The 14,557-nt window shown below is 29.8% G+C and overlaps 1 protein-coding gene across 1 annotated transcript; it reads right to left on the reverse strand.

Moving 5' to 3' along the window:
• Positions 1-11,184: 11,184 nt before the first annotated feature.
• On the reverse strand, positions 11,185-14,192 carry LOC126834388 (uncharacterized). Its single transcript, XM_050566270.1, has 8 exons — positions 14,060-14,192; positions 13,763-13,904; positions 12,703-12,782; positions 12,278-12,580; positions 11,918-12,083; positions 11,768-11,826; positions 11,455-11,635; positions 11,185-11,371 (listed from the first exon to the last, which is right to left on the reverse strand). Exons 1-8 carry the CDS (start codon positions 14,114-14,116, stop codon positions 11,316-11,318), a joined length of 1,044 nt encoding a protein of 347 aa, XP_050422227.1. The 5' UTR covers positions 14,117-14,192; the 3' UTR covers positions 11,185-11,315.
• Between the last annotated feature and the right edge of the window lie 365 nt (positions 14,193-14,557).

Raw genomic sequence — 14,557 nt, forward strand, 5'->3', positions numbered from 1 at the left:
GCCAGCGCGTTATTCGAAATATTTCTATTTGAAATTTCAAAACGTTTACATTTACTTTTTAATTATAATATTTAAAGTACCGCTTCTCTATGTCTAATATAGAAAAATAATATAATAATATAATTTTTTTTTTTTGAGGTGAAACGTGTAGTTATATATTATAATAATGATTGAAGTATTCCTGTGGGAAAAGGTTTCATTATTTTAATCAAAAACCCATTTTACATTTTTACACATCTATTTTCGCTATTAAGTATAAATAAGTTTTACCATATCTTACATAGTCCATACATGACCCGACGCTTTGGCGTTATTTTAAATACATAGTGGAAGATTACCAGTACTGCCATTGTAATGCACAGGCGACATTAAGACTAGTAGATAGTGTTTTTCATATAGGAAAACCCTGTTATTGTTGTTCCCAACAACGAACAGACATAAATCGGTGTAGGTTCTTTAAAATATATCAAGTAGAATATTGATATTTGTTTTAATATTGCAATTGAGGCGCCCAGGACACAATGGGTATAAGTGGCGTTTTTCCAACATCTGAATTTAAGTTCACAGCTAAACTACAAAGTGATCATTTGATATGGTGGTAAAGATTGATAAGCGAAATATTCATAATGTGCTGCAATTTTGTGGTAAATCACATAATCCCCAAACGAAAACGCCATGTGGATGTAAACTTTGAGATTGATTTTCTCGAAATCTACCAAATGACCCCGTGTGTTTTAGTACATCTTAATTTAATATATTTAACAAAATAATTTTAATAATTTAAAAATAATCTCTCTATTGATACATTATTATCATTATTATTATTATCATCATCATCATCATCATCATCATTAGCGTCATCTTCTTCTAACTCTCTTTCGGGATTGTACAAAGTAAGGTTATTGAATTTACATTTTTTTTACAACATATATTTAGCCAAGTACCTAACATAGAGTACCGTGGACGGAGATTTGTTACTTTTTTAAAGCCCTAAGACAAATCCAGAAAATATACGGACTGGGAATTATCACTGCCATAGCCATTGGAGATATGATGAGCTGCGAGATGAATTTCAGGTTGATGGATGGTGCCACATTTATTTATGCTTGAAATTGTGCCAGTCAGAATCGGTGGACGAATCTATCATTAAGCTTGATTCAGTGCACGTCCAACGTATCATGGCCAACACTAAAGTTAACTCTTTAAGATTTTATGTTTTGAAAATGCACATATGTTTTGTATGTATTAGCTTTATTATCCGAATCTGTTTCATAGGAAGTATCACAGGGAGACGTCGACGGCGATGGTTTGGTAGAACTACTTGTCGGATTAGCCGATAGAGTTATATGGTCGTATCGTTGGAGTCAAGTGCAGCTGCTGGCCGCCTAGTGCTTAGTGCCTGCGATACAGCTTTGCGCATTTACTGCCTAATCCACACCCAGATTTGATGTAAACAATTTTATAACACTATTATGTTTATAGCATAATTATATCTATTCCGTAATTAGCTTTAAATAAGAGTGAATATAATATATTTGGCAATACAAATTGATTTTGCGTATTGAGTAATACTTTAGCGACAGAAAATAAAATATGGCCTACGTTGACAAATTTTAGTTGATATTAATTATAATATTATTTCATTCATTTTTAAATGTTCAACGGGTCAATCTCGAATTACTATATTATAGTTTTATTTCATCATCACCCAAAATAAAAAACAGATTGTATTTTATAATTTACGATAAACACAATTGATTTGTTTTGATTTTATTTAAGAGACGTTAAACAACAAGTTTAGATAAAATTATAAAATAAATTAATTATACTTTCGAAAATCAAATAACTTCTTAGTTATTGTATTATTATCAGTTATTGTTATTTACTTTTATGGGGGAGAGCACCACTTCTTCGTGGTCCTGTAATGTTAAGAATTCATCATAATAATAAATTGAGGAACTATGTATAATATTGTAGGAAAATATAAAACTACCAGCTACTTGCTGCCGCCTTTTGTACTAACTTTCTACTATCAGATTAGGATTCTAATTCAACGATATCTAAGTCTTTTCCTTTAAGTTTTAATTTAAACTAATTGTACTCTGATTTTATAAACAAGTAACACCGCAAATACTCTTTTTTTTTTTTAGTTGGTCATTTCCTTATATTAATTTTACTAAACAATTCTGATATTTTTTTTGCCAGCTGCCACCTGATTGATTTCAACTGGAAATGCTTCAACGCGATACTGTAGATGGTAGAATAATTAACGTTAAACATTGTAAAAACAATAAAGTTATTGCAATTGTATTTATTTAATGGGTTTTCTTAAAAAATTGTTCTCGGGTCATTCCATGCCAAATCACCTAATGTGTGTGCGAGTGGATTATTAAAATGCCTCACACTTGCATATCTTATGCAAATAAATCCATAAAGCGAAAAAAATGAAGAAAAACTTTTTTTTTAAATTTTTTTGGACTTAGGCTATGCTATATTCAAATAAATTTTTCTTCATTTTTTTGATTTTATGGAACTGTTTGCATAAGATATGTAATTTCGAGGCATTTCAAAAATCCACTCACACACACATTAGTCGATTTGCCATAGAATGACCCTCTCATTGTTCTCCGTGTAATAAGCAACATAATAAAAAGTGTTTTTTCGATACATGCATTGATTCTTATCAACAACTAAACAACACAAAATAAAAAACACATTTATTGTAAACAAAAAAACAACTCATCTCCACATCCGAGGTAAGAAAAAATACGAGTTATTCTTAATAATAATACTGCAAAATAATAGTATACAAATCTACAGTTGTGTGTATTTAGCAAACCCCTTCATCTTCCCCCTTGCCATCGACCAACTACACCGACTAACATTTGGCCCGGCCAACATTGTTTTTTCAACTTGTGCCAGAATACCAAAAACAAGTAAAAAAATACATATTCGACTGTTTATTTGTTATATTACTTTGGTGCCCGTAGTCTTTACACGTATTCGTTTGAATTTTAATTCTTTAAAAAAGTACTATGCATTTCAAAAGTGCTGTTATACTTTGCGCGTTGTATCTCATAACATCAGCGTGGGTAAGAGTATTAATTAGATAACGATTTATCTCAGATAAAATGTCTAAAATTAATTAACGTTGGTTTGAGAGAACAGAATATAAAATATGTGTAAATCAGCCACGTCATCGCAATACACATTAAATACAACGTTAATTAAAAATATTTTTTTTAGAGCTTTGGACTGAACAGTAAACAACTGACTGAAATTATTAGGCTGTACGAAAATCACAAAATGTCTTCTAGTGAAAATATCGAAGAAAATATCACGAAATTTAAGAAAGAATTTTTTGGAATACAAGAGCCTGAGAAAATTATTCCTTGCGATTCGAGTAAGATATTGTTTTAAATTTTCCATTCATCATGTTATCTACAAGCATTTAAAGTAGAGCACTAAGACATATTATAACTCATATTGCATACAATTGAGCGTATTACACTGTAAAATTAACATTCAGCTGCTAAATATTGTTGGAAACTTTTATACAGGGTGTTTCATATTGGGTAAATTCTAGAAACATGAATATTTTGACAAATATTAATTCTCTATACAGGATGTCCGCCAAAGATAGACAGTTGAAATAACTCTAGTTCTAGTAAAAAAAATTTTAAACTCATTTGCGCACGAAGCACTACGTTTTTAAATGCACTTAACTATTTTACTTTTAAAATTTTTTAATTTTTTTTGTTATATTTATTTGAAAAAAATTAAGATATCCATTTTATTAGGAATTACTTGCTGGAAATTGAGCTAGCTTCGGATAATTAATCTTAATGCTTTTTAAGTTTAAAGTGTAGGATGGAAGGTGGAGTGCGATATTATAGTATTGCATGCAGATAAAAATAACTACCTCCCACCCTATCCATCAACCTTTAAAGGCCTTAAAAGTAATAATCTAAAACCTGTATATGGACCAGGAAAAATGTATTGTTAATGTTGAATTTAAAAAAAAAAATGTAAAAAACCAAATTTAAAAAAGTAAAATAGTTAAATGCAATAAAAAAGCGCGATGCTTATAGCGTCAATGAGCATAAATTATTTAAAAAATGAAATCTTAAATATATTCACTAGAACAAAAGTTATTTCATTTGAATTATCTTTGTGAGACACCCTGTATATGCAGATACGTGTTTTACTATATTTTTAAGTATTTAAAACAAATTTTGTCCCATCTCTTATACGTATTATTAGTATGAATTTTTTTTTAAAATATGTTTGTTGAATATATGGTTTTGTTATACCAGATTTATATTATATTAAATATTTTGTATGCTCATGAATCCCGCAAAAACATGTCACTATATAAACAATATGTGTTATCAGTACTTCCTCAGGACTTCCTATCGCGGCCGTGGTACTCGTGTTGATATCGCATCTTCCGGTTTCCTGTTGAGTGGTTTTGCGCAAGCACATACTCGACTTTTCCCGGACGTACTGCAATACCATCTCCCGCATCCCTTTCCAGTAGAAGCGGTTTTGTATGGCCCTCCAGGTTTCTTTCCAGCCCGGATGCGAGGCAATTTCATGATCGTGGCATCCGTTCTTGTTTGTTGGCGGATATTACTACGGCTATGATATCATCGCCCTTATCTCGTGGAGTTATCCGGTACACCAAGTTTTTTTCCAATCGAAATTGTTGTTCTCCGGCGTCTCGCTTGGTCATCTGACTTTAGGTGTCGTTGATCTTTGCCCTCTTGTCCTTGGTGTTTGGGTACGGGTTTAGTGCCACGGGTTTTGGGTCGTTCAACAGTACTTCGTGCTCCACTATCCCTGTTCGACCAACTTGTCCACTGTATACTGTAGGGTACTGTGTTAACACATTCCTCGGTTGTTCACCAATATAGCTTTCCGGTAGTTCTACCTCTGTCAGGTCTTCCGGGCTAGGCGCCATTTCTTCCGTCTTCTGGGGCCGTCGCCAACTGATAGTCTTCCCTCTCGGTCGTTGCCCAGACGAACAGTACCAGCGCTGTAGTCCCACGAAGCACTTTGTTCCACCAGGAAATCATGGCCCGGCAACACGTCCGTTGTGGGCTACTGCTTTCGGTCATTTTAAATAAAATGTTGTACTTACAGTTTTTTTTCCTTATTCCCTTTGACTTTAGGTCCAAAACTACCAACTGGGCCAATTGTCGTGACCGAAGACGATACTTGTACAGGTATAATTTTAACTAAATTTAAATAATAACACCAGAGTTCAAATAAACTGTTTATTAAAATATAACAATACCCGACCGTGTCATATACAATTAAATGTTCAACAATTATGCCCATTTGATTTCCAACAAAATTCTAAAAAAATGTTTACCTATTTAGAAGTTACATTTTTTGGTAAAATTTCACATTACCCAAAATAAATCACTCTGTACTAGACCTGAGACCTCGAATCGAATTTTTCTATTATTCGAAATATTCGAATAATACTATTCGTTTGAAAATAATTCGAATATTCGAATAGTAATCGAATAATTCGAATAGTAATCAAATAATTCGAGTACTAGAATTTTCGAATATTTTGTCAAATTTATGTTTTTTTCTAATTATACATCTATATAAATGGTTAAAATCTTATTTGTTGTAATAAGTAATAATATTTATTTTGTCAAAAGAATAATTCGTTATCATTATATTTATTATGTTAAAAAAATTATTAAAAATTGATCAAGGACACCTTAGTTGTCTCTTAATTATTATTTTTTTTTAATCTAATTAATCCTGCAAACAAAATGATAAAATATTCGAATATTCGTTATTCGAATAACGAGTATTCGTGCGAATAAAGTATTCGAATATGCGAATAGTCCCACCACTACTCTGTACTATAAAAAAAAATACAGTAGTACTTACAGTTTTTTTTCTTTATTCCCTTCGACTTTAGGTCAAAAACTACCAACTGAGCCAATTGTCGTGACCGAAGACAATACTTGTACAGGTATAATTTTAACTAAATTGAAATATTAACACCAGAGTTCAAATATACTGTTTATTAAAATATAACAATACCCGACCGTGTCATATACAATTAAATTCCAACAAAATTCTAAAAAAATGTTTACCTATTTAGAAGTTAGATTTTTTGGTAAAATTTCACATTACCCCAAAAAAATCACTCTGTACTGTAAAAAAAAAAAATGAACGACTTAAAACGAATTGTGTACTGATCAACTTATGTAGATGAGGCCAATGGTGTAGATTTGAAGAAGTTACTGTTGACATTAGCGTATGAAGACAAGATAACACACGATTGCTTCAAGGTATTTGGTTAAAAATTACTTTTTGAAACTAAAAACCAAAAAAAATGTAATTAAATATTATAATATTCTAAATGAATAACGCATTGGTTTTGTGTGTGTATACAATGGACTTAGACTCAAATGCTTACGTCTTTTGAAGTGGAGTTTTTCCTCAGCGTGTTCACAGAATACGCAAACAGTTCTCACCAAGATGGATGTCTTAGTCTTCAACAGCTACCAAGTGTATTAAAAGATTTAAAATTAGTCGATACGGAGATCGAAAAAGTAGTCCAAGAACTTAAAGTTACAAATAAAAAAAGGAAATTTTTAAATTTTGATCCAATTGAAGCTCAATTTCTTATTAATGAAGCGGACTTCTTGTTGATAATGTTGAAAGTAAAACCTGAAGTGAGCAATTATATATTATGTGCAAAAAATGGAAAATATTATTATTATTACTATTATTTGTAACGATTATAAAATAAAAGCTTTACAAAACAACGTACTTAATAGCATTATATTATAATAAATAGCAATGGTCGGTTAAGAGTTTTAGTATTCGTTTTTTCAATAAAAGTATGTAACTATTTAAAATTTTTGAAATTATATTAGATAAAACTATTATTTCATTTGAATATTTATACATAAAAAAAATGTAATTCTTTGTTTTCTTTATACACAAATAACCATAATAACATTAATAGTCTAATTAATACCAGTGAAATGTTCATTTTAAGTATTGTATTTCTATATGAAAGCTTTCCTTGTCTACTACATACATGAATTTCCATAATAATATTAACAGTCTAATAATTATTACCAATGAAATGCTCATCTTATTACATTATAGGGTTATGGTCTAAACCTACAACAAATAGAAAAGTTCATTGATTTGTATGATACTTGTCCCAAATTGGTGGTTTCCGGTGGTATTGATCCTCTGGAAATTCAAAAAATCTTCAAAGAGTTTGGTATGGCTGACCCGAAACATAATTCGAAAATGCTGTTCACACCCAACAGTAAGAATGTAATGTTAAAATATTCAAGTTTCATACGTTTAGCTATTATACATAATATTGGAAATAATACTAATTGAAACATGCACAGGATCCGCTGAGAAAGAGTTGATGGAGTTGATGTTGGTTACGGCAGAACGTGGTAGGAAGGTACACAAAAATAAAATTTTACTATTTTTTTATAAGGTTTAAATTTCTTTGCTGTGTTGTTATGTATTGCATTACCTACTAAATACCTATTAGTTGGTCGAAATAATATTTTTTAATTTAAATATTTTCCAGAAACTCACAAAAAAAAGGTCCATGCATACTTGTTTGGTGCGGTCTATCTTAAGCGATTTTGTAGAAAACGACAAAGATAGTGATGGTATTCTTTCTAAGAAAGAGTTGTCTACTGTGATGAAGTCCATGAATTCTTATTGGTTTTCTATGCCAGACTTGGATAATCCTCGAAATGACGATAGTAGTTTCTTCAATTATATAATAACGAATTAGTCTTAGTTATTTTTGACCATCGCACATAAAAATGTTATTTTCGTTTTTTAGGAGGTAAAACAAACATTGCGAAATTCATAAAAATTATGTTCAGCTACTATATAGAGGACATTGAGTGAGCCATTGTACGTGATGATGACAAGTGAGCTTCAAAAATATTATATTAATTTTATATTATGCACGCACAATATTCGTAATTATACTATTTGAAATTTTAAAATGCTTATATATACTTTGTAATTATAATATTTAAAGTACCGCTTCAGAAATCTTCTCATGTAAATATGTTGTAATACATTATAATTATGATTTGAAATATCTCTGTAATAAAGGTTTTATTATTTTAATCACAAACCCGTTATACATTTTTTACACATATTTTTTCGCAGTAAGGTTAGTATTTTTAATATTAGATCGCACAAGATAAGTTAGATGTATCACATATGGTTATAAATCAACGTTGTGTACAATATTTACTTGTGAAACTCCCATTACAGAATATTTTTTCCTTATATCATGGAAGTTTTATTGAACAACTAAAAGTCGGGTTAACTACAAAACTCCCACAAATTATTTATATTACTATTTAAATGAAACATCATTTCTACTTGTTACCTAAATTAGTTGACGATTTCAGAATTTGGTTGTCGAGTATGAATTAGTTTTCCCACATTTTACAATATAGTTCATACATCTTCGATAGTTAAAGAATATTATAGATATGAGATATGAATTACTAGTAATGGATGGCGGCACATTTATTTATGGTTGAAATTGTGCATGTCAGAATCGGTGGTAATAGTATGAACTATATAATCTGTATCTGTTTGATAGGAAATTTTACTGGGAGAAGTCGACGGTGATAGTTTGGTAGAACTAATTGTCGGATTAACCGATAGAGTTATTCGGTCGTATCGTTGGAGTCAAGTGCAGCTGCCGGTCGCCTAGTTCCTTTGCACAAATGAGAATGTGTTAATCAAATTGCAAATTACTATATTATAGTTTTATTTCATCGTCACCCAAGATAAAAAAACAAGTTGTACCTTATAATTTACGGTATGCACAATTGATTTTGTTTTTATTTAAGATACACTAAACAGCAAGTTAAGACATAATACTACCAGTTATAAAACTACCAGCTACTTGCTGCTGCCTTTTGTACTAACTTTTAAAAATTGACTCATTTATTTTTTCTCCAATTTTCGTTTATCATAATTCTGAAATGCACACAACAGTATCAATACTTTTTTGTTGTTATAACGCGATATGGAACTAATCTAGTTTAGCACCCACGCATATTTTGCGTTTTTTTATTATTAAAAATTTGTGGTTTTTTACGCTGATGGCGGCAGTGAAGTCAGATTTGGCCGGTCGGACTTAATTTTGACGGTATAAGCAAAACTGTAATTTAATTTTTTTGTTTGGTAATAAACTTTGAAATTGTTTTTTTCTAAATATGTGTTTTTACAAACATTCGTATGAGTGTTTTTAATTTCAAAAGCAATATTAGTAGTTATAACTAAAATATATATTTTATTAATTTTTAATTATGTATGTTCTCAGGTGAACAAGCTTCTTGCACCATAAAAGGTTGTACGGAACGTAGAATTTTGAGCAAAAGACAAAAGGCAAATAAGGATAGCATAGTATTTAACAAATTTTCAATGTTATGTAACACATTTGATATGGGAAATTATCTATTTTTATTTTATCATCATGAAATAATTGTAACAATTCGGTTGTTAATATTATAATCTTAACATCATATAAATTCTCGATTTGGTATTTTCTTAGATGCTGCTAGTAGTAATGTGAAGTAAAGATTTTCACGTAAAATTATTTCATAAGAACAATCAAGACAAGAGAAAACTATACAGCCAATTAACCTATTCTAAGTTTTAAGAATAGGGTACTGTTAACACAGCGAACGTCGGCTAATGGCCAACAATTAAATTAACCACTATTTCACACTTAATATGTATTACTCAACCATTTTTCGTAAAATGTTTATGTTGAATTCAAGATCTATCAGTCGTAGTAAAAATAAGTAATCGCTCGAAATGTGTATACTTTTGTTTTACTGTATTTTTTATGTAATTATAAAGTGTGATTAAAGGCGAGCATTTTTTTTTTTGGCAGAGAATGAGTTTAGTGGAGATGAGAATGTTAAGATGGATGAGTGGAATGACTAGGGAAGATTGAATAAGAAATGAATACAAAAGGGGCAGTCTAGGAGTTGCATCAATTGTGGAGAAAATGAGAGAGAATATGTTGAGATGGTTCGGTGATGTTATGAGAAGAGATAAGGCAGAAGCAGTGAGAGGTGTTATGAAGACGAATATAGAGGGAAAAAGAGGAAGAGGAAGACTAAAGAAAAGATGGCTGGACGGTGGTATTTAAACTATGAGTTCATTGTAGAGACTTGGTTATCGCTAAGTAAATGGCGATATTATATGAATAAGTACATAGATTAATAAAATATAAGCTATGCAATCTTCTATCAGATATGGACATTTTTTAATTTAAGAGATAAATATTAATTTGCAAATTTATATTGACCAAAAATTTGATCATATATTTTAATCATTTAAGTGATGCTGAGTGAATAGTAATTATTAAAAAAAACTACCAATAGATAATAAATTACATTCAGTCTTGCAAGGTATTTTAATACCGTCATTAAAATACATTATTTGGTATTGAATACTGTTTTTAATCATTTGTTTTCCATTATTTAAATGCATCGAATTACGTTATGTATTTTATGACGTTTATACGATTATAGAAGCCTAGTTTGATCATTTTTATTATTATAACAGAATTGTTTAATCGATTTTACAGTAATTTTATATTATATTATGATCTTATTTTTTTACCTATTATCCCATACAAAAAGGGCCGTCCAACGAATTGTTTTCTTTGCACAAGTCTTTATCCGGCAATAGATTCACTTTGGACTGTATACTTAAAATCTATATATTGATTTGAGGGTAAACTTGAAAATTAAATATTTGTTTCGTTCTAGTTATTTATTTAATTTAAACTACAAGTGTCACGTCTTTCCCTTGCTCTAATAAAACTTTTAGGTACCAAATTTTGTTAATAATATATCTTCCAAAAGACAAGATTGAAGACAACGCTCAACAAAATCCTACTGTATACTATATTTACAAAAGATGTATGAACTATGTAAGATGCGGTAAAACTAATTTATACTTGACAGCCTAGTTCTAAAATCGTCAACTAATTTAGATAACAAGTAAATATAATGTTTTATTTAAATGATAATATAATTAAGAATTTGTGGAAATTTTAATATATTAATTATTATTTTCTAACAAATAGTATTAAATTAAAACATATAGGTACATATAAACTGGGTATATTATAATATTGTAATATTATTATATTATTTTAAGATTATACGGTTTTAGTTAGATAATTGATAAATATCCAAGTACTATTCACAATAAATAAATGATAATCAATTTCCTCTTGTAACTTATTCGTAGTAGCGATTCATTATTTTCAAGAATTTCGCAAAGTTTATGTTACCAACTAAAAAAAAAAAATTACATTTTTATGAGCGGTGGTCAATAATAATTATGATTAATTCGTTAATATATTATTGGAGAATTTACCATAGTCATTTTGAGGATGTCCGCCTTTTGGCGGATCATACATTTCACGTCTTGCGAGTTCCAAATAAGTAGAAAACTCTTCCTCAGTGAAGAAACCATCACTATCTACATCGTATTTAGCGAAATCGTTTAAGAACATCTGGACTATATCTGTGTACGTACATTTTTCTTCTATGTGTTCCTGTACAAATTTCAAAGTAAAAAAAATGGTTTAGACTGTCGAATAGCTAATTAGTAGGTAATGTAATACATAAGAACACAGCGAAAAAATGTAAAATTTATAAAAAAAATTAATAATTTTTTTTATGTGTACCGTCCTACTACGTTCTGCTGTAACCATCATCAACTCCATCAACTCTTTCTCAGCGGATCCTGTGCATGTTACAATTATTAGTATCGTTACAAATAATATGTATTATAGCCAAACGTATGAAACTTAATTATTTTAAGATTGTATTCTTACGGTTGGATTTGAAAAGGAATTTCGAATCATGTTTCGGGTCAGCCATACCAAACTCGATGAAGATTTTTTGAATTTCCGTAGGTTCAATACTACCGGAAACAGTTTTGGGACAATTATCAAACCAATCAATGAACTTTTCTATTTGCTGTCGGACTAGACCATAACCCTGTAATGTAATAAATAATATCAATGATATTATTTCGACTGTTAGATATTAACTTTAATTTGTTTTATTGTGTTTAAAACTGTTTTTTTTGCTATTTTAAATACAATGATATAAGTTCATTGTTTATAAAGTTTTTATTTAATAACCGCTAGAGATTTTATACTCCAATTTTTACACATAATATAATTGCTTACTTCTGGTTTTATTTCCAACATTATCAACAAGAAATCCGCTTCAGTAATAACAAATTGGGCTTTAATTGAATTCAAATTAAAAAATTTCGACGTCATGTAATTTAACTTTAAAAAGTTCCTTTTTTTGTGTTTAACTTTAAGCTTTTCGACTACTTTTTCGATCTCCGTATCGTCTAATTTTAAATCTTTTAATACACTTGGTAGCTGTTGAAGACTAAGACATCCATCTTGGTTTGAACCGTTGGCGTGTTCGGTGAACACGCTGAGGAAGAACTCCACTTCGAAAGGCGTAAGCATTTGAGTCTATGTCCAATGTAAACACACACAAAATCAATGCGTTATTAATTTAGAACATAATGATATTTGATCACAGTTGATGTACATTTTTCGTTTTTAGTTTTAAAAAGATATTTCAGACCGAATACCTCGAAGCTGTCGTTTGTTTTCTTATCTTTATACGCCAACTTCAACAGCCACTTCTTCAAATCCACAGAATTGGTCCCATCTAAATGAATTGATTAGTACTCAATTAGTTTTCAGGTCGTTTAATTTTTTTAAAGTACAGATTGATTAATTTTTGGTGAATCGTGAAATTTGTAAAAAAAATGTAACTTCTGAAGAGGTAAAAAAATATTATAAGTTCGTTTTTCGTCAAATGGCCGAATGGTATTATTATAATGAATTGTTTATTATTTCCGTTTTCTACCACGGTAATAACGGTGATGTTAACTTACTAAAGTTTGAATACTGATAACACTAAATTTATATTGGTGGTATACTGACACGTACACAGACATACATAATAAACTAGATTGCTAACTAGTGGTAAGAATTTAAGTTGACGTCAGCTGATTTTGTTGGATTCGTATGCATACAAAATAATATATATATATATATATATAAGATGGGGGGAGGTGGAGTACGGTAGATAGTTATTTATAGTTATTTCTATTTGCACGCATTGCTCCACCGCAATCCACCTCCTATCCTCCTTCGCTGTAAACTCAAATAAATTTAAAAGTAACTATCCAAAACTTGTTGTCAACCAGTTGTCGATAAAAATTTCAACAAATTATTTCTAATAAAATGGATATCTTGAAATTTTAAAAATAAGTTTAACAAAAAAAATACAAAATAGTATAAAAGCAGTTAAGTACAATAAAAAACGTTGTGCATATAGCGCATAATATGAGTATAAAGAAAAAAATCTTAGTTATTTCAGTTGTCTTATCTTTGTGGCACACCTGTATAAAGAAAAAATTATTTCTCAAAATATTCATATTTTCCTAAAAAATCAGTGTCTTACACAAAATTAATCACCCTGGATAAAAAAATTCCAACACTACTAAGCTGTTGAATGTTAATTGTACAGTGTAATACACTCAATTTTATGGAATATGATTGACATATTATTTTGTATCTTAGTGCTCTACTTTAATTGCCCGTAGATTACATAATGATTGGAAAATGTAAACAATATTTTACTTGAATCGCAATCAAAAAGTTCCTTAGGCTCTCGAATTCCAAAAAATTCTTTCGTAAGCTGTGTGATATTTTTTTCGGTAATATTGTGATTTTCGTACAGCTTAATAATTACACATAGTTGTTCACTGTTCAGTCCAATGCTCTGAAATAAAATAATATCATTTACAGTTTCATTAAATGTGTATTGCGATGACGTGGCAGATTTACACATATATTTTGTATGCTGTTCTGTCGAGCCAACGTTGTATAATCTACACACATTTCATCTGAGATAAATTGATATCTAAATAATCTTACCCATGCTGACGTTATGAAATACAACGCGCACAGTATAACAGCACTTTTAAAATGCATATTACCTTTTTAATGAATTAAAAAACTACAAATGAGTACGTTAACAAATAACTACTACGGGCACCAAAGTCGAATAACGAACAACCAGTCGAGGAAGTATTTTTTACTTGTTTTTCGTATTCTGGTAAAAAACTATGTATACCGGGCCAAATATTATTGGACGTATTTAATCGATGGCAAGGAGGAAGATGAAGGGGTTTGCTAAATACACACAACTGTAGATTTGTATACTATTATTTTGCAGTATTATTATTTAGAATAACTTGTATTTTTTCTTACCTCGGATGTGGAGATGAGTTGGTTTTTTTGTTTACAATAAATGTGTTTTTTATTTTTTGTTGTTAAGCTGTTGACAAGAGTCAACGCGTGTATCTGAAAAACACATAAACACGAAAAAGTATTTTTTACTTGTTGTTCGTATTTTAGCGCAAGTGTTAATAA

This window comes from Adelges cooleyi, unplaced genomic scaffold (assembly GCF_023614345.1).
Source record: "Adelges cooleyi isolate 19-005CV unplaced genomic scaffold, UGA_ACOO_1.1 ACOO_flye_CR_arks_rails_tigmint_CR_PRNA_1, whole genome shotgun sequence".
In the NCBI taxonomy this organism is placed as follows: domain Eukaryota; kingdom Metazoa; phylum Arthropoda; class Insecta; order Hemiptera; family Adelgidae; genus Adelges; species Adelges cooleyi.

Bases quoted from the DNA above. Each gene is read 5' to 3' on its own strand.
- LOC126834388 (XM_050566270.1), bottom strand. From the start codon at position 14,116: ATGCATTTTAAAAGTGCTGTTATACTGTGCGCGTTGTATTTCATAACG. The intron at 13,905-14,059 runs GTAAGATTATTT...ATTTTATTTCAG, and splicing joins ATTTCATAACGTCAGCATGG to AGCATTGGACTGAACAGTGA. The intron at 11,827-11,917 runs GTAAGAATACAA...TAACATGCACAG, and splicing joins ATTCCTTTTCAAATCCAACC to GATCCGCTGAGAAAGAGTTG.